This window comes from Choloepus didactylus, chromosome 5 (assembly GCF_015220235.1).
Source record: "Choloepus didactylus isolate mChoDid1 chromosome 5, mChoDid1.pri, whole genome shotgun sequence".
In the NCBI taxonomy this organism is placed as follows: domain Eukaryota; kingdom Metazoa; phylum Chordata; class Mammalia; order Pilosa; family Megalonychidae; genus Choloepus; species Choloepus didactylus.
The window spans coordinates 65,591,722-65,619,312 of NC_051311.1; the positions used below are offsets into that span (position 1 = coordinate 65,591,722).

The 27,591-nt window shown below is 36.9% G+C and overlaps 1 protein-coding gene across 2 annotated transcripts in view; it reads left to right on the forward strand.

Annotated features, from left to right (window-relative positions):
- The window catches only part of GRM8 (glutamate metabotropic receptor 8), an 896,233-nt gene that overhangs the window by 521,134 nt on the left and 347,508 nt on the right, over positions 1–27,591 (forward strand). For both annotated transcript variants that reach the window (XM_037836249.1, XM_037836248.1), the window contains exon 6: positions 26,729–26,929. In XM_037836249.1, coding sequence (XP_037692177.1) covers positions 26,729–26,929 — 201 coding nt within the window. The remainder of the gene's footprint in view (positions 1–26,728; positions 26,930–27,591) is intronic.

A 27,591-nucleotide genomic window follows, 5' to 3' on the forward strand; every position in this document is an offset into this window, starting at 1 on the left:
ACTTATTTCAGAATGCAGACTCCCAGTTTTACCAAATGCATGGTCCCTGTGGATTTAGCAGACCTTGTCCGGCTGGTGTATCGCTGGAACTGGTGTTCTGGGTCACTTTCTGGCTTTTATCTAGTATTTTTCATGGAGGTGTTTTTTTTTCACCTAGCTGTCATCTTAGGTTCCCCCTACAAATATGTTTTTACATGAGGGAGAACAAATGAATGTCAACGTTGCAAGGTGTTAAAAATAGGGAGGTATTGGGGGAGAAATACAATCAATGTAAACTAGAGACTATAATTAACAGAATCATTGTATTATGCTTCCTTTAATCTAACAAAGGCAACATACCAAGGTAAATGCAGATAAGAGGGGGGCATAGTGGAGGGGTGTGAGACTCTTGGTATTGGTGGTGTGGTCTGACTCTTTATTCTACTTTGATCTAAGGTTATCTTTCCTTTTGCTGCTTCCTAGCTGTCATGTTTTTTGTTTGTTTCTCTCTTTCTTTTTTCTTTTTCTTTTGCCTCTCTACCTTCTTTGACTCTTCCTCCTGCTTTGTGGAAGAAATGGAGATGTCCTTATATAGATAGTGGTGAGGGTGGTGAACACATAAATATGTGACTATACAGGTGTATTAGTTAGGGTTCTCCTTGGAAACAGAATCAATGAGAGATGTCTCTTATTATCAAATTGTAAAAGTGACTCACGCAACTGCGGGAGTGCACGAGTCCAAATTCTGCAGAGCTGTCAACAAGCTGTCAACTCCAAGGAAGACGTCCGACGAACTCCTCGGGAAACGAACCAACAACTTTGACGAACTCCTCAGGAAACGAACTGGCAACTTTGAAGAACTCCTCAGGAAACGAACCGACAACTTTGACAAACTCCTCAGGAAACGAACTGGCAACTTCGACGAGCTCCCCAGGAAAAGCTTCACTGAGCAGCTGAAGAAGAAGTGAAGGTTCTCTAACCGTTTGGCTTATAAGCCTCCAACTGATCACCTGGACCAAATCCAGCCAATTGCATTCTCTCACTGTGGAAGCACGCCCCTTGATGAGTCATCAGTCAGCTGCAGTCAATTGACTGATGATCCAACAAACCAACCAGCCTCAAATAGCCTCACAGGAATCGTCAGGCCAGTGCCCGCTTGACCAGACAGCTAGGCCACCTAGCCAAGTTGACACATGAACCCAACCATCACAACAGGGAACCATCTATTATTTACTTAGGATGGAATGTATGGCGTATGAACAAAACCATCTTAAAAAAAATGGATTGATGATGAAACCTTGAGGGCAATATACTGAGTGAAATAAGCCAGACACATAAGGATAAATATTGCCAGTTCTCACTGATAGGAACTAATTGTAATATGTAAACTCATAGACATGAAATATAAGCTACCAAGATATAGAATGAGGCTAAAGAATGGGGAACGGTTGCTTAGTATGAGCAGAATGTTCAACTAGGATGAACTTAAATATTTGGAAATGAACAGAGGTGATGGTAACATGTTGTGAGAATAACTAACAGTTCTGAATGGTGCATGAATTTGGTGGAAAGGGGAAGCTCAGAGTCATTTTTGTCACCAGAAAGAAAGTTGGAGGTTGAAGAATGGGAATATATAAAACAGTAAACATTGTGGTGTGCAATGTCTGAGATTAACTGTACAAATATTAGAAATCTCTTTCATGAACCAGAATAAATGTATTGCACTACAACTAGAAGTTATTAATAGAGGGATATATAGGAAAATATATATATACCTATTGCAAACTGTATACTACAGTTAGTAGTATTTCAACATTCTTTCATAAACAGTAACAAATGTACTACACCAATACTATGAGTCAACAATGGAGGGGGGGTGGTTATGGATATGGGAAGATGTGAGTTTCCTTTTCTTTCTTTGTTTTTCTTTTTTGTCTTTATTTCTTTTCTGGAGTAATGAAAATGTTCTAAAAATCGAAGAAAAATTAATTGTGGTGATGGATGCACAGCTGTATGATGATACTGGGGGCAATTCATTGTACACTTTGGATCTTTGGATAATTGTATGATATGTGAACAATTGCAATAAAAAACACAATGGAGACATATAACAGCAGACTTGAAAAGGTTGAAGACATGATTAGTGAACTAGAGGACAGAACATCTGAAATCCTACACACAAAAGAAAAGATAGGGGAAAAGGATGGAAAAATATGAGCAGGGGCTCAGGGAACTGAAGGACAACAAGAAATTGCATGAATATACATGTTATAGGTATCCCATAAGGAAAAGAGAAAGGAAAGGGGGCAGAAAGAATAATAGAGGATATAATCAATGAACATTTACCAACTCCTGTGAAATACATGAAATTACAGGTCCAAGAAGCCCAGCATACCCCAAACAGAACTGATCCAAATAGATCTACTCCAAGACACTTAGTAATCAGATTGTCAAATGTCTAAAGACAAAGAGGTGATTCTGAAAGCAGCAAGATAAAAGCAATCCACATTCAAGGGAAGCTCAATAAGACTAAGTGCCCACTTCTCAGTAGAAATCACGGAGACAAGAAGGTAGTGGTATGATACATTCAAGACACTGAAAGAGAAAAAATGCCAACCAAGAACACTATATCCAGCAAAACTGTCCTTCAAAAATGAAGGAGAGTTTAAAATATTTACAGGTGAACAGACACTGAAAGCAATTGAGAACAGGAGACATCCTGTATAACAAATACTAAAGGGAAAGCTATAGACAGATGGAAAAGACAGGAGAGAGAGGTTTGGGGAAGGGTGTAGAAATGAAGATACCAGAGATAGAAAGAGGGTAAAGTTTGGCCATTTGATGCTAAAGGAGTACAGAATGTTCAACAGGATTGACTGTATAGATCCATAAATGGATAGTACAATGCTGAGTGATTGTAGCACAATATTTTAAGTACACTGAACAAAGATGACTGTGAGTATGGCTGATAGAGGAAGGTTAGGGGCATGTAGGACACTAGAAGGAAAGATAGAAGATAAATATGGGGATAGTATAACTTAGTGAAACCTAGAGTGGTCAATGATTGTGATTAAATGTACAAATATAAGAATGTTTTTAAATGAGGGAGAACAAATGAATGCCAACTTTGCAAAGTGTTGAAAATGGGATGGTATTTGGGGAAAAATACAATCAACGCAAACTAGAGTCTATAGTTAACAGTAATGGTGTAATATGCTTCCATGAATTGTAACAAAGACACTATACCAAAGCTAAATGTCTGTAAGAGGGGGATATAAGAGAGGGGTATGGGATTCTTGGCATTGGTATTGTTGTCTGACCTTTTTATTGTATTTCATTTTAATTTTACTTTTTCATTTTTTTTTTGCTTTTTAGTTGTCATATTTTGTTTCTTTTTCATTTTTTCTTTTTTCTTTTTTTTGCCTCTTCCTCTTTCTTTGTGGAAGAAATGGAAATGTTCTTATATGGATAGTGGTGGGGAATTCATAACTATGTGATTATACAGGGAACCATTGATTGTTGACTTAGGAGCAAAGGTGTGGTGTGTGAATAAAATTATCTAAAAAATAAACAGAGGGATACAAGTGCTGGAGAAAATGTGGAGAGAGTGATGTACCTAAATGCCATTTGTGGGGAAGTAGAATGGTGCAGCCTATCTGGAGGGCAGTGTGGTGGTTCCACAGGAAGCTAAGCATGGGGTTGAAACCTTGTTATTGGGTATTTACTTCAAATAACTGAAAAGAGGGACACAGATGGATTTGCACAATGGGGTTTATGGTGGTAGTATTCAAGATTCACAGTGGATGGAGGTGGCCTAAGGGTAAATTGACTGATGAATGAAATGGCAAACTCATGCATACATACAATGGAATATTGAGCTGCTATAAGAAGGAATAAAGTTGTGAGTTATACAACTAGGTGAATGGACATTGAGGACAGTATGTTGAGTGAAATAAACCAGAAATGAAAAAACAAAACAAAACAAAAAAAGGGGGATGAAGTTCTGATTCCTGTGACATGGATGAACCTTGAAGACATCTGGTGAGATAAATAAGTTAGACACAAAAAGACAAATATTGTATGATCTTACTGACTTGAAGTAATTAGAATAAGCAAACTTGTATAGGGTATAGGGAATTGGAAGGGAAAGCCTAAAGTTTACAAGGTTCATATTTTGTATGATGGAAATATTTTGGAAATGGATTGTGGTGATGGCAGCACAGCATTGCAAACATAATTAAGAGCACTGAAATATATATCTGAAAATGATTGAAAGGGGAAATGTTAGTGTGTAAATATGTTAAGAGTGAAAATTGAAAAAAAAAATCCATGGAACTGCACCACACAAGAAGTGAATCCTAAATTAATCTATGGATTATAGTTAATAGTACAATTAGAAAAATGTGCAATCATAAAAAAAGAATAACATCTCCTTATGTAGTGCTTACTATTTTGAATACACATTTCAGAGTGTCTTATATATACTAGTGCTTTTAATCATCATAACAAACCTATGAGGAGGATACAATTATTATCCCATTTTACAGATAAGGAAACTGAGGCATAAGAAGATTAAGGGACTTACTCAAGGTCCCATAACTAATAAATGCTAGTGTTGAGACTTGAACCCAGGCAAATGGGCTACAAGGCTATTAATTTTCTTAATCATGAAACTAAATTGTCTTTTTCCTGTTCATTGAATGTAAACATACATATATTTGGTATGGGGTGTGTGTGTTTGTGTGTATGTGTGTGTATGTGTGTATATATACAGACATATCTCATTTTATTGCACTTTGCTTCATTTTGCTTTGCAGATTTTTTTTTACAAATTGGAAATTTGAGGAAACTGCAGTGAGAATGTCTACCAGTGCCATTTTTCCCAAAGTGTGTGCTTACTTTGTATCTCTGTGACATTTTGATACTTCTCATAATATGTCAAACTTTTTCATTATTGTATCTGTGATGATGACCTGTGATCAGTGATGTTTGATGTTACTATTGTAATTGTTTTGGGACACAACAAACCATACCCTTATAAGATGGTGAGCTTAATCTCTAAATGTGTGTGTTCTGGCCTCTCTAGCTGTTCTCCTATCTCTCTCCCACTCTTTGGGCCTCCCTATTCCCTAAGACACAAATATTGAAATTAGGCCAGTTAATAACCCTACAATGTCCTCTAAGTTTTCAAGTGATAGGAAGGGTCACATATCTCTCCCTTTAAATCAAAAGCTAGAAATAATTAAGCTTAGTGAGGAAGGCATACAAAAGCTGAGATAGGTTGCAAGCTAGTCCTCTTGTGCCAAACAGTTGGCCAACTCATGAATGCAAAGGAAAAGTTCTTGAAGGAAATTAAAAAAATGCTGCTCCGGTGAACACACAGATGATAAGAAAGCGAAATAGCCCTATTGCTGATACTGTGAAAGTTTTAGTGGTCTGGATAGAAGATCCAAACAGCCATAACCTACTCTTAAGACAGATATTAATCAGGAGCAAGGCCCTAACTTTATTCAATTCTATGAATACCAAAAGAGGTGGGGAAGGCACAGAAGAAAAGTTTGCAGCTAGTAGAGGTTGGTTCATGAGTTTAATGAAAGAAGCCATCTACATAACATAAAAGTACAAGGCGAAGTAGCAAGTGATGATGTAGAAGCTTTGGCAATTTTTCCAGAAGATCTAAGATCATTGGTAAAGGTGGCTAACACTAAACAACAGATTGTCTATGTAGGTAAAATAGCCTTTTATCGGAAGAAGATGCCACCTAGGGCTTTCACAGCTAAAAGGAGAAGTCAATCCCTCTCTTCAAAGCTTCAAAGGACAGGATGACACTCTTTTTAGGGGCAAATGAAGTTGGTGAAGACAGTGCTCACTTACTGTTCTGAAAATCCTAGGGCCCTTAAGAATTATGCTAAATCTACTCTGTCTATCCTTTATAAATGGAACAATAAAGCCCTGGATGACGGAACATCTGTTTATAACATAGTTTACTGAATATTTTAAATCCACTGATGAGACAACTGCTCAGAAGAAAAGATTCCTTTCAAAATATTACTGCTCATTGACAATTAGATTAACGTTTCCATGCCTGCTAATACAACATCCCTTCTGCAGCCCATGGATCAAGGAGTCATTTCAACTTTCAAGTCTTACTGTTTAAGAAACACATTTCTTAAGGCTGTAGCTGCCATAGAGTGTGACTCCTCTGATGGATCTGGGCAACGTACATTGAAAACCTTCTGGAAAGGATTTGCCATTCTAGATGCCATAAGAACAATTTGGATTCATAGAAGGAGGCCAAAATGTCATCATTAACAGGAATTTGGGAGAAGTTGATTTCAACTCTCATGGATGACTTTGAGGGGTTCAAGACTGCAGTGGAGGAAGTAACTCTAGAAAAAGAACTAGAATTACAATTAGAGCCTGAAAATGTGCACAAGTTGCTGCAATATCATGATAAAATTTGTTTGGATGAGGAGTTACTTATATAGATGAACAAACAATGTGATTTCTTAAGATAGAATATACTCCTGGTGAAGATGCTGTGAACATTGTTGAAATGACAATAAAGGATTTAGAATGTTACATAAACTTAGTTGATAAAGGAGCAGCAGGGTTTGAGAGGATTGACTCCAATTTTGAAAGAAGTGCTACTCCATGTAAAATGCTATCAAACAGCATCATATGCTATAGAGAAATCTTTCATGAAAGGAAGAATCAATTGATGCAGCAAACTTCAGTGTCCTCTTATTTTAAGAAATTGTCACATGTGATTGTGAAAGCCATGTGGATCACACTTCTCTTTATCCAGTGTATGGATAGATGAGTAGTAAAATGGGGGCAAAAAAACTAAAGAAAAAATAGGGTGGGGGGACAATTTAGGTGTTCTGTTTTTACTCGTAACTTTTTATTCTTACTTTTGCTTTTTCTGGTACAAGGAAAATATTAAAAAAAAATGGATCAGGGTGATGAATGAACAGCTATATGATGGTAGTGTGATCAGTAGATTGTATACTTTGGATGATTATATGGCATGTGAATAAATCTTAATTAAAAAAAAAAGAAATTGTCACAACCACCCCAACCTTCAGCAACTCCCACCCCAATCAGTCGGCAGCCATCAAGATCGAGGCAAGACCCTCCACCAGCAAAGATTATGACTCACTGAAGGCTCAGATGATAGCATGTTTTTAGCAATAAAGTATTTTTAAATTAAGGCACCTGCATTGTTTTATATACATAATGCTATTGCACACTTACTTGTACAGTATAGGGTAGATATAACTTTTGTATACCCAGGGAAGCCAAAAATTAGTATGACTTGCTTTATTGCAATATTTGCTTTATTTCAGTGGTCTGGAGCCAAACCCAAAATATCACCGATGTATGCCTGTACTGGGTTTAACTTCATGTAATGATTTATTTTGTTTGTGTAATTGGAAAAGTGTTGTGCATTGTTGTCCATTTCTTCCCTGCACTTTATGCTCCATGTCCTAAGTTATCTCATTTAATCCTCTCAACAACCAAGCTATGTAAGTTGTAAATTCCCACTTCATGAATGAAGAATAAGAGACTCAGGCAGGGTCTAAACTCTTGATCTACCTGATCTCAGAGACATTCTCTGCTGCATTTCCCTTTTGTGTAATGGTTAGATCTTAATCTGAGTCTTCTGGGAGTCAGAAAATTTAAATAAGAAGAGAGGAGAATGTTTGGCACTAAAAATGAATTGAAATTCATTAATTATACCATGAATAACCAGTTATAAAATAAAATGGGAAACATTCCTTTTGCATAAGGCTAGAAAATACAAAATATTGAGGAATTAACTTAAAAAGAAATGTGAGTTATGTATCTTTACAGAGAATTCCAAAAGAAGATTCAAATAAACATAGAAATCCTGTGTTCCCAAATGGGAACTTAATATTGTAGTTATGTCAAATCTTCTCCAATTAATTTTAAAAATTGATGCAATTCTAATGAAAGTTGTATTTTTAAAACTAGTTTAAATAATTCTACAGTTTGTTTGTGAGAATAGTAAACATTTTTTTTGAACCAGAGGGTTTGCTTGAATGTGTGTTTCAACTTATTATGAAGTCATAATAATGGTAAAAATTGCAGTATTAGCACATTAAGAGACAATTTGCCTAGAGCGGTAACTCCAGATATATATTCAAGAATATAAAAAATTTAACTGAATTAAAAGTGATCTTTTGTAAATTGAGGAAAACAGTATTCATCGGATAAATAGTGTGGGGAGAATTGGTTAACAATTTGGAAAACAGAGTTGGACACCTACCTATGCATCAGGAAAGAGTTAAATACAAAAACATGAATCAATTAAATGAGCTACAATATAAGCAAAAATTCTAGACTTTTGGGAAGTCTCACTATAGAAGAATTGAACACAGCATGTTCCAAAGAATAGATGCAATATGGTCTTAATTTTTAAAAACAAAGAAAGAAAGAGAAACACTGAAGAAATGGACCAATATGCAAATAGTGATTAACATGATGGGCTAGTAGACGTTCTTTATTTCCCCCTTTTTATATTTTTGTTTTCCACATTTCTAGTAACACTATTACTTTTATAATTAGAAAAAAATGTACAAAATAAAATGTTTTGTAAGGCAAAGCATAAAATGATCATAGGGTCTGCAATGGTTATAACATGCTGCAGGGTAGTAGAAGTCCTATCTGCTGAAGTGGAGAAAGCTGGAATTCAGTGTAGGGTGTTCTTTAACATGCTTTAGAGAAAGAAGTTATTTCTACAATTTGCCAACATTTTATACATTATTTTGAATCGAAATTTGTCTCTCATGTGCTTAAGCTAAAATAACTATGTAGAAAAATGCAACTGGTTGAATTTATCAAACAATCTTCTCTTTGTTTAGGGATTTAGGGACATATCCATGAAATAACTTCCTCTTCTGAACTTTTTCCTTTTAAACAGGATGTTTTGCCTGAAGATATCCTCTTGATCTTATTTACCACTTATCTTAGGTTTTTCAGTGTTTTAGAAACCCTAGGGCATTGCATGGAGATTTAAACACCTGAAGGGGACACGTGGCACCTGTCTGAAGCACTTTCTATTTACTGCTAGGCACAAAGGAGACAGGAGAGAAGATACTGTGGTTTTTTACAGGTGTCTCCTGGTGCATCCTCAGGAGCTAAGATCCTTTAGTTCATAGCACTGCATTTAAAATTACAGAATAAGATTGCAAGTGATTTTCAGCAAAGGACCCTCATCTTCTAATTTTCTCTGCCCTTTGTAAATGGATAAAGCTGAGGCTCAAATTAGTTCATTAATCCCACATGTCTGTTTATACAGGTCCTTGACCAAAACCTACTGTAGAATCCAGGAAACCAAACCTTAGCTGTGGAATTCTCTTTTGAACTATTGGTGTTATTTTCCTAGAGAGATTTATAGATGCATAACACACACACACACACACACACACACACACACACACACACAATCACTAAACTATTCTATTAATTTGTAAGTATAATTGTATTAACTTTATTAGCTTTGGCTTTCACCACAAATATCCAACTTATCTGATTTACGAATTTAAACTAGATACCTGAAACAGTTTTTCCTTTTACTTTAGGTTTATAGCTGAATATTATAAGCAAATGACTTTTATTTTTATTATTTTTTTTATTAAATTCAGTTTTATTGAAATACATTCACACACCATACAATCATCCATGATATACAATCCACTGTCCACAGTATGATAACATAGTTATGCATTCATCACCACAATCTATCTCTGAACATTTTCCTTACATCAGAAACAACCAGAAGAAGAATAAAAAATAAAAGTGAAAAAAGAACACCCAAATCATCCCCACATCCCACCCTATTTGTCCTTTAGTTTTTATCCCCATTCCTCCACTCATCCATACACTAGATAAAGGGGGTGTGATCCACAAAGTCTTCACAATCACACTGTCACCCCCTGTAATCTACATTATTATATAATTTTCTTCAGGAGTCCAGACTGCTGGGTTGGAATTTGGTAGTTTCAGGTATTTACTTCTAGCTATTCCAATACATTAAAGCCTAAGAAGTATTATCTATATAGTGTATAAGAATGTCCACCAGAGTGACCTCTCGACTCCATTTGGAATCTCTCAGCCACTGAAACTATTTTGTCTCATTTTGCATCCCCTTTTTGGTCAAGAAGATACTCTCAGTCCCATGATGCCAGGTCCACATTTATCCCTGGGAGTCATACTCTGCATTGCCAGGGAGATTTACACCCCTGGGAGTCGGGTCCCACGTAGTGGGGGAGGGCAGCGAGTTCACCTGTCGAGATGGCTCAGTTAGAGAGAGAGAGGGCCACATCTGAGCAACAAAGAGGTACTCAGGGGAAGACTCTTAGGCACCATTACATACAAGTTTAGACTCTCCTTTGTGGTAATGAGCTTCATAAGGGCAAGTCCCATGCTCAAGGGCTCAGCACATCAAACCGCCAGTCCCAATGTTTGTGACAACATCAACACCAGTCCAGGTGAGGATGTCCAACACATCCGCACCTTCCCCCAGATCCTCGGAGCTGGGGAGGGGGAAGCTGTAAATATATTTTTTATTACCTGCCCAAATTACTCTAGGATGTGTCATTATTTCACTCCAGCCTATACTAACCTACCGTATCTCACTTCCTATTCAAAGTTCCATGCAACTGTGGTGTTTGAACAAATCGACTGTAGAGTTGTACCGTTTAGAAAATTTAGATCCTGTACAAAATAGATATCTATTGCCTTGGTCTCATATGAAAGTTGAAGTTTTAAAACACAATCAGTTTCAACCTTTACCCTTTGGCCTGGCTTGCCCTGGTCTTAACCAGACCTGCTTCATTCATATCACTAATTGAAGTCTGGGCTCTTTTTCAGCTTTTTTTTTTTTTTTTTTTTTTTTGACAGTGGCTGTATGCACTAATACTGACATTCATATCTGCTGAGCTCTAGCTCTGAGTTTCAGCTGTCTCAGAGATATGCATTGTTCCAGAGACCAATCAGGTTATACGCTAGGGGATCAGCATCTCAAAGTTTAGAGATAGGCCTTACAATTCAGGGATAGAGTTAACTGCTGAAAGAGCTTACAATCTAGGGACTATTACAATTATTGTGTCCACGTTAGGCTATGTTCTAAGATTCAATTCTGAGTTTACACATTGTAGTTAGTCCGTATTGGTGAGGCATCATCCCTCTCACCATGTTTTCTCCAACACTTTTACTCCTATATATATATATTCCTACAATTTTATAGCGTTATGTTCACATACCATACATTTATTCACAGTGTACAATCAGTTGTTCATGGTATCATCATAAAGTTGTACATTTATCACCACAATCAGCACTTGAACATATGGATTACTACAAGAAAATTCTTTTTTTTTTTTTAGCAATAAGAAAAAATGATAAAAAGAAAAATAACATATCATACAATACAATATACTACTAAGGACAGCAAATAACACCACTACCAAGAATCCCATATTACTCCCCTATATCCCCCTCTCATATACATTTAGCATTGGCATATTGCCTTTGTTACATTTAATGGAGGTATATTACAATGTTACTGTTGACCATAGACTCCAGTTTGCTTTGATTATGTTTTTTCCTGAATACCATCCCTTTTTCAAATTTCTACATGGTTGACATTCATTTGCTTTCCCACATGCAAAAACATTTTTATATTTATATATTTAGTAACAGTCATTGGCCACTCCAGTTTTTGCCACGTTATACAGTCCCAGTCTTTATCATCTATCTTTACCTCTGGTGTCATACATTCTCCTATCCCACCTCTTTCAGCTTTACTCACAGACATCTTTGTTCAGTGTACTTACAATACCGTGCTACCATCACACAGTATTATGCTATCTATTTCTGGATCTATGCAATCAATCCTAAACATTCTGTAGTCCTTCAGCATCAAATGGCTGATCTCTGCCCTCTTTCCATCTCCTGGTCGCCTGTGTTGTCAGCTTTTAACTCCCAAAGTTTGTTCATTAATGTCTGTTCATATTAGTGAGACCATACAGAATCTGTCCTTTTGTTTCTGGCTAACTTCACTTAATGTCCTCAAGGTTCATCCACATTATTACGTGATCCATGTCTTTGTTCTGTCTTACAGCTGCATAATATTCCATCATGTGTATATAGCACAGTTTGTTTATCCACTCATCCTTTGATGGACATTTGGGCTGTTTCCATCTCTTGGCAATTGTGAATAATGCTGCAATAAACATTGGTTTACAAATGTCTGTTTGTGTCTTAAGTTTCAGTTCCTCTGAGTATATACCCAGCAATGGAATAGCTGGGTCATATGGCAAATCTATATTTAGCTTCCTGAGGAACCTCCATACTGTCTTCCAGAGTGGTTGCATCATTCTACATTCCCACCAACAATGTATAAGTGTGCCTCTTTCTCCACATCCTTTCCAGCACTTGTCATTTTCTGTTTTTTGGATAATGGCCATTCTGGTAGGTGTGAGATGATATCTCATTGTAGTTTTGATTTGCATTTCCTTAATAGCCAGTGAAGTTGAGCATTTTTTCATATGCTTTTGAGCCATTTGTATTTCCTCTTCAGAAAAATGTCTGTTCATGTCTTTTTCCCATTTTTTAATTGGATTGTTTGTCTTTCTGTTATTGAGGTGCAGGATTCCTTTATATATTTGGGATATTAAACCCTCATCTGATATGTGGTTTCCAAATATCATCTCCCATTGTGTAGGTTGCCTTTTGACTTTTCTGACAAAGTCCTTTGATGTACAAAAGTGTTTAATTTTGAGGAGATCCCATTTGTCTATTTGTTCTTTGGTTGCACGTGCCTTGGGTGTGAGGTCTAAGAAACCACCTCCTTTCATAAGATCTTTAAGATATTGCCCTCCATTTTCTTCTAAGAGTTTTATGGTCTTGGTGCTAATGTTTAGGTCTTTGATCCACTTTGAGTTAATTTTGGTATAAGGTGTGAGATGGACATCCTCTTTCATTCTTTTGGAAATGGATATCCAGTTCTCCAAACACCATTTATTGAACAGGCTGCTCTTTCCCAGTTGCTTCGGCTTCACTGCCTTATCAAAGATCCGTTGTCCATAGATGTGAGGGTCTACTTCTGAACACTCAATTCCATTCCATTGATCAGTATATCTGTCCTTATGCCAGTACCATGCTGTTTTGAGCACTGTAGCTTTGTAATATGCTTCAAAGTCAGGTAGTGTGAGACCTCCCACTTCGTTCCTCTTTCTCAAGACATTTTTGGCTATTCGGGGCACCTTACCCTTCCAAATAAATTTAGTTATTGGTTTTTCTATTTCTGTAAAGTAAGTTGTTGGGATCTGAATTGGTATTGCATTGAATCTGTAATTCAGTTTAGGTAAAATTGCCATCTTGACTATATTTAGTCTTCCAATCCATGAACATGGTATGTTCTTCCATTTTTTCAGGTCTTGTTCAATTTCTTTTAGCAGTTTCTTATAGTTTTCTATGTAAAGGTCTCTTGTGTCCTTGGTTAAGTTTATTCCTAAATACTTGATTCTTTTGGTTGCTATTGTAAATGGGATTTTTTTCTTGATTTACTCCTCTTGTTGCACATTACTTGTGTATAGGAACACTACAGATTTTTGTGTGTTGATCTTGTAGCCTGCTACTTTGTTGTATTCATTGACTAGTTCTAGTAGCTTTGCTGTAGATTTTTCTGGATTACCTACATATAGAATTATGTCATCTGCAAATAGTGAAAGTTTTACTTCTTCCTCTCCAATTTGGATGCCTTTTATTTCTTTTTCTTGCCTAATTGCTCTAGCTAGAACTTCCAGCACAATGTTGAATAACAATGGTGATAGTGGGCATCCCTGTCTTGTTCCTGATCTTAGAGGAAAAGCTTTCAGTCTCTCCCCATTGAGTGTGATGTTTGCTGTGGGTTTTTCATATATTGCCTTTATCATATTGAGAAAGTTCCCTTCTATTCCTATCCTTTGAAGTGTTTTCATCAGGAAAGGATGTTGAATTTTGTCTAATGCCTTTTCTGCATCAATCGAGATGATCATGTGGTTCTTCTGCTTTGATTTATTGATGTGGTGTACTACATTAATTGATTTTATTGTGTTGAACCAGCCTTGCATACCTGGAATAAATCCCACCTGGTCGTGGTGTATAATTCTTTTAATGTGGTGCTGGATTCGATTTGCAAGTATTTTGTTGAGGATTTTTGCATCTATATTCATTAAAGAAATTGGTCTGTAATTTTCTTTTTTTGTAGTATCTTTGCCTGGTTTTGGTATTAGGTTGATGATGGCTTCATAGAAAGAGTTAGTTAGCTTTCCCTCTTCTTCAATTTTTTTGAAGAGATTGAGCAGGATTGGTACTAATTCATTCTTGAATGCTTGGTAGAATTCACCTGTGAAACCATCTGGTCCTGGGCTTTTCCTTTTTGGGAGCTTTTTGATGACTGACTCAATCTCTTTACTTGTGATTGGTTTGTTGAGGTCATCTATTTCTTCTTGAGTTAATGTTGGTTGTTTATGCTTTTCTAGGAAGTTGTCCATTTCATCTAAGTTGTCTAGTTTATTAGCATATAGTTGCTCATAGTATCTTCTCATTATCTCCTTAATTTCTGCAGGGTCGGTAGTTATATTTCCTTTCCCATATCTGATTGCATTTATTTGCATCTGCTCTGTCTTTTTTTTTTGTTAGCCTAGCCAGTGGTCCATCAATTTTATTGATTTTCTCAAAGAACCAACTTCTGGTTTTGTTGATTCTCTCTATTGTTTTCCTGTTCTCAATTGTATTTATTTCTGCTCTAATCTTTGTTATTTCTTCCCTTCTGCTTGCTTTGGGGTTAGTTTGCTGTTCTTTCTCTAATTCCTCCAGGTGAGCAGTTAACTCTTCAATTTTTGCTCTCTCTTCTCTTTTAATATAGACATTTAGGGCAATAAATTTCCCTCTCATCACCGCCTTTGCTGCATCCCATAAATTTTGATAAGTTGTGTTTTCATTGCCATTTGCCTCGAGGTATTTACTAATTTCTCTTGTAATTTCTTCCTTTACCCACTGGTTTTCTAAGAGGGTGTTGTTTAGCCTCCATATGTTTGTGAATTTTATGACCTTCTGCCTTTTATTTATTTCCAACTTCATTCCATTGTTGTCTGAGAAAGTGTTTTGTATAATATCAATATTTTTAAATTTGTTGAGACTTGCTTTGTGACCCAACATGTGGTGTATCCTAGAGAATGTTCCATGAGCACTTGAGAAAAAAGTGTATCCTGCTGTTGTTGGATGTAGTGTTCTATAGATGTCTGTCAAGTCTAGTTCATTTATCATACAATTCAACATCTCTGTTTCTTTAGTGATCCTCTGTCTAGATGTTCTATCCATTGATGAGAGTGGTGTATTGAAGTCTCCAACTATTATTGTAGAGGTATCTATTTCTCCTTTCAGTGATCGCAGTGTTTGCCTCATGAATTTTGGGGCATTCTGGCTTGGTGCATAAATATTTATGACTGTTATGTTTTCTTGATGAATTGACCCTTTTATTAATATATAGTGTCCTTCTTTGTCTCTTTTAATTGTTACGCTTTTGAAGTCTAACTTATCTGATATTAATATAGCTACTCCTGCTTTTTTCTGGTTGTTGTTTGCATGAAATATCTTTTTCCAACCTTTCACTTTCAGTCTATGTTTGTCCTTGTGTCTAAAGTGAGTTTCTTGTAGACAGCATATAGATGGGTCCTGTTTTTTAATCCATTCTGCCAGTCTGTGTCTTTTTATTGGGGAGTTTAATCCATTTACATTTAGTGTTATTACTGTAAAGGTAGTACTTTCTTCTACCATTTTGTTTTTTGGAATTTATATGTCATATCTTATTTTTTCCTCTCCTTTTACCTTTCCTGATAATCTTCATTTCTGCACTCTTCTCCAACTCTCTCTCTCCTGTATTTTCCTATCAGCCTGTAGCACTCCCTTTAGTATTTCTTGTAGTGCTGGTCTCTTATTCACAAACTCTCTCAGTGTCTGTTTGTCTGAAAATGTTTTAATCTCTCCCTCATTTTTGAAGGAAAGTTTTGCTGGATATAGAATTCTTGGTTGGCAGTTTTTCTCTTTCAATATCTTAAATATATCATGCCACTGTCTTCTTGCCTCAATGGTTTCTGCAGAGAAATCTGTACATAGTCTTATTGACCTTCCCTTGTATGTGATGGATTGCTTTTCTTTTGCTGCTTTCAGAATCCTCTCTTTGTCTTTGACATTGGACAATCTGACCAGTAAGTGTCTTGGAGTAGGTCTATTGGGATCTATTCTATTTGGGGTACATTGTACTTCTTGAATCTCTAATTTTCTGTCTTTTATAAGAGTTGGAAAATTTTCAGTGAATATGTCTTCTATTACTCTTTCTGCCCCCTTTCCCCTCTCTTCTCCTTCTGGGATACCCATAACACGTATATTTGTGCGTTTCATGTTGTCACTCAGCTCCCTAAGACCCTGCTCATATTTTCCCATTTTTTTCACCATCTGTTCTTTTGTGTGTATGAATTCGAATGACCTGTCTTCCAGTTCACTGATACTTTCTTCTGCCTGTTCAAATCTACTGTTGTGTCCCTCCATTGTGTTTTTCATCTCCTCCATTGTGGCCTTCATTCCCATGAGTTCTGCCATTTGTTTTTTTAAGTTTATGAATTCTTCTTTATGATCATCCAGTGTCTTCTTTATATCCTTCAGCTCTTTTGCTATATCTTCCTTCATTTCATCAAATTTATTTAGCATTAGTCGCCTCCACTCCTGTGTCTCAGCTGAGCTATTAGTTTGTTCCTTTGGCTGGTCCATGTTTTCGTGTTTCCTGGTATGGCTTGTTATCTTAAGTTGTCTAGGCATCTGATTTTCTTGATTAGTTTATTTTGGAGCTTGTTTTCTGTCTTTTACCTAGTGGTTTTCTTGTTGGTTGGCTTTGTTCTCTGGCCTCTGCTATTCAGTTCAACTTATTCTAGACCTCTAACTTAGGTTCTATTTAGTTGATCAGAATTTTTCCCCTCTTGTTTTTTCTGTTTCTTGCTCTGCCTCTATGTAACCTTTTTGTGAGTGGGTCTCCTCAGATATGGTCGACCCTAGTCAGATTTTCCCAGTCTAGTGAGGCCCAGGTCTCATTGGGAGGGTATGGAGTTTTCCTGAGAATGAGACCCTCCTATGAGGCCTTTAGAATTGGTGCTTTTCCTCTCCTGTCCAGCAGGTGGTGCTGGCCAGCCCGCAGCTCCCCCACCAGTGTAAGGAGGTATGGAATCTTTAGTTCTCCTGGTGACTCTGATCCTGTCAGGGGCGTGGCTGACTGAAGCCAGAATCTGAATTCCAGCCCCTGGGGTCTGAATTCCCAGAAGGAGGACTGCCAGTTGAGCTGGACCTCCCTCCACTCTCCCAATCCTCAGAACTCCAGTTGTCTCTCAGGGGAACTATTCCCTTCTCGCCTCTCCTCTTTGGGGCCTCTCCAGGTAGATTCCTTGGTCAGCCTGAGTTGCCAATTAAAGACGGGGGTGGAGGCCTTCAGTAGTGAATACGGAATTCAAAGACACTGTGGGTACTCTGTCTTCCCCAAGCCCAGCCTAGTCCCTCAACCTGGGTTTCCAATAGAAAATAACCACATATATTACTTTTAGATTCAAAAAAAAAAAAAAAAAAAAAAAATTGAAAAGAAATCAAGAAAAAGAAAAAAGGAAAAAAAAAAAAATAGTCTCTTTTAAAAGTCTTTCCCCATCCTGGAAGTTTTGTCAGTGTCAGAATAGAGCATTTAAACTTATGCTTTGGGCTATTGTCTGATAATTACTCTCCAACTGCTTCAGTTCCACTCCTGCTGGGGGGCTATTGAAATGCAAAAAGATAAGGGATCAGTGAGAAGCCAGAAGGGACAAAATGTAGGGGAAAAAAAATGGCTTTTTTGGAGTCTGGGAATGGGTGCCAGCTTTTACATGCCCCCACTTCTTGGAGCCCAGCCCTTCTTTAGCACCCCAGCTCCCAAAGTTAGTTAATTAATTTGTTAATTAATTCTGCAGTTGAGGCTGGGTTGAGCCTCCCCTCTTGCTCTCAGCAGATTGCTGTTTTTTGGTCCCCCCCCCCCCTTTCACGGAGCCGGCAGCAAGACAGTCTGTGAGGTCTGGGTGGGGAGGGGCGCCAGACCCCTGGTCTGGGAAACTTACAATGTTCGCTGCGATCTCAGCTTTTCCTCCAATTCCAAACTTGTGTCCAATGTGTGACTGGTTACTGGAAACCCCCAAAACACTGTTTCATGTAGTTCTTGGGTAATTGCCAGCTGCTCTAGGGGAGAGATGAAATTCTGCTCCTCACCACTCCGCCATCTTGCCCCGCCTCCAACTTTTATTTTTGTAGCTCAGGAAAATGCTTAAAATGTTATAGAAACACTCCCCCCTTTTTGTTACATTTCAGTATAAATATCATAACTTGTTACGTTCATATTCATTAACCAATATTTCTGTAAATGTTTATATGATTTCATAATATCCTTTACCTCTGTTCCTGCTGCACTACAAACACACATACACACACACAGAATCTCTACTTACAGCCTAACTTAGGAGACAAGACAATCGTGGGTGAAGGAGTTCAGAGAGGGGGAAGGTAAGCCTGAGGTGGGAGGGTCAGAGAAAAGTTAACAGAGGGTTAAGTGGAGTAGTTAATGATGGGCCTTTGGAATCAAGAGTGACTTTAAATTGCCATTTACTACCACAAATTTGTCACATCTGCTAAATTAATCAACTTTTCTCAGTCTTAGTGCTTTTTTCTGTAAAATAGGGATGGTAACTCTTTGTGAGGATTTAAGGGATGCTATTTGTGAAGTGTCCTGCCTATTTTAACTCTTTGTGCCCTTCCTCCTCCCTTTCACTTCTCTGACCTTATTTTCCACAATCGATTTCTTTAGTCATTGCATCAAAATAAGAAGAAAACTGAAAACTTTTCTCCCTGGTGATGAACCAGATACAATATACAGCTCAAGTCTAAGAATAATGAAAATGTGGTGAAGTTGAAATGCAGGAGAACAATTCAGGTCAATGTGAGGTGTTTTTTCATTAGTGCAGAATTTCTAGACCCCAGCAGTATCCCAGGCACTGTATGTTACAGACTGTCCTGGAGAACTGGGGTTAGTGGTGTTTGTTCAGTCATACCCTATGTATCTTCATGTGATCTTAGGGAGTGTGTTCCAGTTTGCTAATGCTGCCATTATGCAAAATACCAGAAATGGATTGACTTTTATAAAGGGGTGTTTATTTGGTTACAAACTCACAGTCTGAAGGCCATAAAAGTGTACAAATTAAGTCATCGATACAAGTACACCCTCACTGAAGGCAGGCCAATGGCATCCGGAAAATCTCTTTTAGTTGGGAAGGCATGTGGCTGGCGTCTGCTGATCCCAGGTTGTGTTCCAGCTTCTCTCTCAGCTCCTGTGTGTTCTTCAAAATGTTGCTATTGGGGTGTTTGCCTTCCATTAGCTTCTCCAGAGCAAAGTGTGAGCAAAAGTCTGCTTTCAAAGGCCGTCTCTGAAATGTCTCTCTAAGCCACAGCACACTAAGGTCCTTCTGTTTGTGAGCTTTAATAGGGCTCCAGTAAATAATCAAGACTCATGCTGAATGGTGGGGCCACACCTCCATGGAAATAATCTAATCAAAGTTTTTCCCACACTTGGGAGGGTCACATCTCCATGGAAACAGACTAATCCAAAGATTCCAACCTAATCAACACTACTATGTTGGCCCCCACAAGACTGCATTAAAAAACATGGTGTTTTTGGGGATGTAATACATCCAAACTGGCACAGAGTATAAAGAGGAAGCAATTAGACAAAAGAGAATATGCCCTAGAATCCAAGAATTTTAGGACTGGAAGGGACCCTGGCAAGTTCTTCTTTGATCCTCTAATTTTTACTGAGTTAAAAATGAATGCCAGAGAGATCATGACTTGCCCATGGTCACAAAGTCAGTTGGTCACAATGTTAGAACTAGAACTCAAGTCTCTGACTTCTCAGACCATTGGTTCTACCACAACCCTGCATAAGGTACTTTGTTCCAAGGTGGCTTCAATTACTATGTGTTATAAGAAACATGATCAGCTACTACTGTCAAATGATTACTCTAAATATACAGGCCTTTTATTCTTCAGATAATTCAACAAATTTAATAATGCCTGTACTATGATGGAAGATGTAAGAAAAACTACAGAATATTAAAAATCAGTCATTTTAAAGGATTTTAAGTTTAAAAATCAGCTCTATAAATATCAGAGCTGTATTGAAGGCGAATAGGATTGAAAGGGGATGTTTAAAGGCACGTATCCCACCGATCAGCACTACAAAAATACATAGGTACAAGTATAGATAGGTGCTTGCATGATATACTTCTAGGGCATGACACTAGTACAGAGAGTTGACAACAGAAAGGAATAAGGGAAAAATCTACCTTTTGCATACTAGGAACTATAATTAATAGGAATACCTTACTAGTACTACACAAATATTAGGGACAAATAATTAAGGGCTGAAAAGAGCTACAAGTTGTTTTGGGTCATGAGAATTGTTTAAAATGGAGAGTGATGAGAACTGTGCAACTAAGTGATGATAATGTGAGATATGAATGATTATTGTGGACATCACATATGCTAAGTGAACTTAGGAACCCACTACTTTATAGAAAAAATAAAATAAACAGTCCTTTTAACTGAGATCTTGATGTTATTGGAGAAATGTCATCAGCTGAACGTTCCTATTCACCTGATTTTCCAAACTCTGTTAATGGTTTTCTAGTCTCAAAACCCCTGAGTTGTGGTTTGTCCCAAACTCTTACTTCCGTATTTAATCAGGTGGCCAAATCCTGTCAGTTTGACATCTGCCGTATTTTCCCTCATCCGTTTGCTTTCATTTCCACTGTTTCCATCATATTTCTGCCCTCTACATGTCCTATCTCCCAACTTGTATCTGTACCTTTAGTTTTTGCTTGTGTCAATTCACTTTATGCATCATTCCCAGAAATAACTTTAAATGTGGTCATGACTCTCTGTTTCCTAGTGAACAATATTCAGTATTTAAGCCTAACATTTAAGATGCTCTATGATCTAATCTAGGCTGCTAAATTTAGAAACAAGTATTAAATATCATTACTCCTGCCTGACTTGAGATGACATCTCACCTGAGACCTGCAGGATGAGTAGGAGGCATTCAGCAGAGTGAAGAAAGTTGCAGAGTGAACACCTGAGGGAAATCCTGCAGTTTGGATATTTCACGTTATATCCAGAACCTAAAAGTAGCCATGTAAGTGTGGAGCAGAGAGAAGTGGGCTGTGCCAGCAGAGGAGGCTGGAGAAATGGGGTACCCCATCATGGAGTGTCCTGCGGCAAATTTCTCAGTGGAAGTCCCGGGCTTAGTGAGGTTTGGGACTGTTGCCAAGGCTACAAGCCTCCTAAATTGTATAGCTGGGACGTGAATTCAGGTCTGTCCAACTGGTGGGTCCTCTTTCTCTTGCAGCCAGCTGCTTCCATCAGGCAGTTTGTCTTTCTACCTTATCTGAGGGCCCATGTTTTCATCTCTTTGCAGTTTGGGAGTTATACACTTCCTATTTGTGTTTCTTAGCTCTTGGGAGATAGTCCTTTACAATTGAACATGCTTATGTTTTTCCCTGTGCATCTCCACTTGAATTCTATTGCATCTTTGAAACAAAATCAGTTTAAGTTCAGTAAAGAATGACTCATGTTTGTCAACTTGATAGTGATTATTTTTTATCGTGTGGTGCAGTTCCTGCTGTGGTCCTCACTAATTTAAGTTACCATGTTACACAGTTACAAAATATGTGTGCGATGTTGGCGTATGTATGATATATAGTATGAAGGTTATATCTCTGTTTTTTCAAGTAGTGAGGCATATGGTGCTCTTGGAGAATTCAGAGTGACTTTTACATTTAGTCCTATATGCATACATGTGTTTATTTATAGCAGATTCACAAACTTCTATTATTCCCTCTTACCATCCTTTCCATAGCAACTCCAAGAAAGTGATTTAATTATTTAAAATAGTTGCTGCATACTTAAGAAAATGTCAGGGAGGAACTTAAACAAGAAATGTTTTTTTAACCTACAAGTTTAGAGTGTAGGAGTATCTCCATCTCATGTTGAGTCTACATAAAAAATTCAGCCAACTGAATAAAATAACATTTTATTCTCTGGGAATAAAATGATGGATATGGCTTCCAGTTTTTTTGTACTGAATTGACCAGCTATTTATTGCCTTATTGGTACATTAATAGTAGAAGCTTTATATGCATGATTTCAGGAAAAGAAAACAAACCTTTAACATCTCAGTTTTGAAAACTAAACTATCCCCTGAGAAATGAGAAATTCTTAGAAAGCAAAGGTCAAGAACACTACTGAGTCAGTCAAAGAACTTGAAATTCATGTCAGGCTCCTTTTAGAAATTCTTATTGCAATGTCTACAACACTTTGCAAACTCAAGCAGATTTCGTATCCTACCAAAAAGATAATTGTGGTTTTTTATAGACCTTAACTGAGTAAGGTAAATACAGTATTGCTTGGACCAATAAGAATTTACTGTGTTTCCAAGGGACATGAGATGAAGTCGGAAGTTTTAGATTTCAGTAATGAAAATATAAAACAATCTTGCTATAAAATTTATGAGGCTGACTTCATCTTCCACTGTGTAAACACTTGGCTATATGTTGTTAATTTTAAACTATACAGTAAAACACATTGCAGCTTTGCAGTCAGTGGTGTTTTAAACGGATGGCTAACGTACAGCCTTTAGGATATTTAGTACTTTATAGCAATACATTTATTGCTAACTTTAGAAACTATGGCATAATGAAATTTTACAGCCAATTAAGTTGATGAGTCACTATCAGCTTCCCAAACTCCTCTTTTAGATGAATGAGAGAATGAGATACAGGAAGTAAGGAACGAACTCTATCTGCTATAAAATCTTAAGTGTCACCATGAAGTTGAAGTGTTAGAGACCAGAGAAATACATTGTTTAAACAGCCTGAAAAGAACAAATTCTTCTGTTTTTGTTTTGAAATTTAGAAATAGGATCAGAATTACATCTTTTTGTTTCTTACCAGGTGCTTCCACTGAATATGGCAAAAGCCTTAGAGTTATTGGTTTATACTTTTAAAGAAAATAATGAGCAAAACTAAAGATACTTAATAGTCACTCAAACTAACTGGATTTTTTGACTAGTCAAGGAAAGAAATAGTTTGAGTAATGAAAATTTAAATATTGCCCTTCATATGGTATATGGGAGTGCATATGAATCAGTTTTACATGAAGTTGAATTTTTTTCTTAGGAAAAGCTATGGAAGAGTATATCTATTCAGTTGGGGGCATTTCTATCAGGAAAGTGTTGTATGTAAATTTATCCCAATTTTTGAATGCTCAGGAACAGCTTTATAGATTGATGGGGAGGTTGCAGTGGCATTAAAATAAAATCATAATATATTAAGTGCAGAACATTTTAGCATGCAGTGATTGAAAATATCGCACATATCTACCTCTCACATGTATTCCATGGGTTGTGGACATTTTCCAAATCCCTTAATGGTCTCATGGTCATTGCTTCTTTTGAATCAATCCACCTTAGGCATTTTCTGCCAGTTCCAGGTCTGTTTTCTTTTCTCTTCCTTGTATTCACAAAGACACAATATTTAAAGTGCACAAAAGAAAAACAAAGTCAGATAAACAAACAAACAAAAATACTAATGTTCACAGAAGGGATGTGTGTGTTTGTGTCTGTCTGCAGCAGAGGGATTTACAGAGCAGCAATCCAAGCAAATTAACCTGGCATATTAGGCATCTGTGTTTTAAAAAATCCTTATGCTAATTTTGTACCTTGGGCTTCTTTCACTTTCCTCTCCTCTTTCCTCCCTTTCTTTATCTACTCTTGTTCTATTTTCACTGTTTCTACCCTGCCAAGCAGAAAATACTTAATTCTTTACATTTGCTTATTTGCAGATCATTTCACATCTTTCTAGCTTCTACCCTCAAAATAAGCTCTAGGCTTCACTTTGCATATCTAAGGACTTGGCTGAAGCTTTAAAATACATAGGGGAGGATTCAATCAGATTAGTTTCTTGTGCGACATACCATGAAATAATTATTTCTATTTTGGGTACTTCAAATATCGTAATATTCTCTAAACACTAACTCTATGCTAATCTTTAAAGAATTGGAATATTGTAGAGCAGTGTTTTCCAAAACTGGTCCACATGTGGGTTTGGTTGTATCAGGATTTCCTGGAGACTCCTCGGATCCCCAGTCGTGGGGATTCTGATTCAGTAAATCTGGAGCAATGCTGAGGAATCTGTACTTAAGAAGATAACTGAACATGGGAACAACTACTATGGGCTGCATCATCTTTATTTTCAGTTATCAAGTTTAGTAACATAAAATTAAAGAAATAAATAGGAATCTCCATATAAATCTAGGGCCCTACCCTCGAAGTGGGTTTTTAAAGTAACTTTAAAGTTACATTTCCTTGTAACTTACCTCTTTTTCTCGTAAGCAACCATCCAGGTTTGCTCAGGACAATCCTGGTTTTAGTCCCATGTCCCAAGAAACTCCTTAGTGCTAGACTAACAAGGGCAGTTCTCTTTGATTGTTGTGACCAATTTTTAATATTTATTTATGAATTGTCTACTTTGTGTTTAAAGCTGTGGGAGGAAAATTTTAGGCATAAGCCAAAAGGGCTGTTTAAACAGGTAACATGATGAGATTCTGGGCACAAGCAATGCTATCCTAGGGCTCAGGAGACAAAACTGCAACACAGAGATAGGGAGAGGACATTGTCCCATATCTGTATGGGATACTGTGTAGAAAAAGTTAGCTAAGGTAGATTGAATGTAATAACACACTTTTTGTACCTTGAAGATGTTCTTTGTGAAAACTGGACTTCCTGTCTCTTTGTACTCCTTAATCTGTAAAAGTTTCTATAAGATGTTTTGGGGGTAATAATGATGTAGTTTTCTACAATAGCCTGGTTTTAGATATATTGAGTTGGACATGGAAGCCAAATGTGTAGAGATGTGATAGGCACCTGGAAACGTGGATGTGGCAGATAAGTGATGGGAAAGTCCTAGAAACCAATTCTCTAAGCTCGTTTCCAAAAGGAATGAAGTTGCTTATTATAAATCAATCTAATGTCTTGGGGTATATAACCAACATTTTGAATTCTGATTTTTATTTTTAGTGCATAGAGATAGGTAATAGTTGAAAGTATTGAGAATGAATGGACACTGAGGATGAAGAAAAGAGGACTCAACTTTGGGGAATGGGAAGTTGAGCCATCAAACAAATTAGAAAAGACACATCAGAAAGGGAGGAGCAGAACTGAGCACCATGGAAGACTAGTGAAGAGAGCACCAACCATCAGCATCAGCAGAGTCAAAAATGACTGAGAACAGAGAAAAAATGTTAAGTGATTGGATGAATAAAAATGAATAAATCGACAACCACATTTGCCTAAAAGAATGTCACTGGTTTTATCAATATTCTAGTTATGTCATGTTATAACGGACATATAAAACACCCATTTTAATTCAACTTTCTAAATTTAGAGGAGATAGATATGCATTAGTGTGAGGGAAATAAATGTGTGTTGAAACTGACATCTTGTCTTTTAAGGTTAGTAACTGACCTCCATGGGAGGTCGTTTGCTTTCTCCAAGTGTTATTGGATGTGTATGGTTTGAGGTGGATGTGGAGAAGCTCTGAGATCCAGTTTGGCCCCCATAACAATCCCTCAGTGTCCTTCCTGTAATTTTTTTCTTGTGTGCCCAATATTCTTGTTATCCATGGGTTCCATTCTCCAAATTTGTCTGAGGAGAGAGATAATATTGGGTTCAGAGTAGGAGACCTGGGAATTCTCCCTGAATCAGCTCTATGTGCCTACATGATCCTAATGTCCATAAGTCTCAGTTTTCTCATTGTCAAAATGAGAATTTTGGATTATCTTCCATTTTTAATTATATGCTTCTATTACATATTAAGTGATAAATACCAAACCAAAGATAATCTCCCATGCCAATTCTCAGCCATAAATATGACTAAACATAGATACAATTATTCTGCATGACCTTAAATTTGAGGGATCTACATCTTTTTTGGTAGAAAAATAAAAAGAAAAACTGAGTTCAAGAAGAAAATTAATCAGGTGATTCTCCAAAAATAAGTTTCACTTAAGGAAGTGTTATCATACAATATGTAGAAAAAGGGCTCTGAAAAGAGCATATTCAAGACAGGAATAGATGTGGGGAGGAGAAGAAAAACCTTACTTAAGGTCACAGTTTAAATGATGCTCCTGAAAGTGAGGTAGATTAAAAGAATGATGTTCTATATATTTTACATAAAAAGATCAAGCTATTACCAAAATGGTATGTAATTACTAGAACTTACAATTTAATAGAAGTCAATAAGGTGGAAATAAAGATAATGAAACTATACTTCTCTTATTTATTTTATACCTTTTCGTTGCTAATGAAATAGTTTCTGTTCTTTTCAAATTAAAAATTCAATATCCAGTTTAAAACCTGACTCAGTAAATACAGGACTAAAGTAATTGGAAATAAAATCAAATAGTTTTCTTTCAGTAAGTGTGCCTCAAATGATGGAAATCTTAGCTGTAATGCCATCTTTTATTGAAATCTAACAAAACAAACTGATGGTTCCTTTTTGTTTTGCAGGGCTAGAGCGAATTGCACGGGACTCATCTTATGAACAGGAAGGAAAGGTCCAATTTGTAATTGATGCAGTATATTCCATGGCTTATGCCCTGAATAATATGCACAAAGATCTCTGCCCTGGATCCATTGGCCTTTGTCCACGAATGAGTACCATTGATGGGAAAGAGCTACTTGGTTATATTCGGGCTGTAAATTTTAATGGTAAGTTAGCACTATTTTTTTTTTTTTTTTGTCAGTCTCTAAATACTTTAGAAGTGACAGGGTGTGTCTGTTCCCCCTATATATAGAAGGTACTCAGGCAGAGTGGAAAGCACAGAATTAGAAGCAGCTCTCCATTTCAATCAGAAGTGTGAGTTTTTCCACCTGCTTTTATATCTCAGGCATTTTTTTTTTTTTTTTGCTACCATTAATCTGCTCCTGAAAGAAGCAAAAGTTAAAAATAAACCTCTATCAATAAAAATATTCTACTTAAATACTGGATTTCAGAAATAACTTAGAAGGCTCATTAGGAACGATTGACAATAAATTAAATTTTGTTGAAATGTTTTGTTCATGCCATTATTTGAAAAGGACGTGTAGACTTTCTGTTTTGAAACTGATTTCTCAAGCTTTCTAAACAGTGGGTTGACTTGAGGAAAGTTTATGATTTGGTGTTGTTATATATTTACATTCTAAGAATGCTGTGCTAAGTTTCTTGCATCTTCTCCTCTCCTTATATTTCTCTTGATGATTTGGTCAAATTGAAGCAAGGAACTGCATCTTTTAAGATAGAACTATATACAGTGCATTAGAGATGGGGTTTGCCTACTACAGAAGCAGAAATGTTGCTTCTGTGGTAGAATATACTGGATTTCGATTGAGAA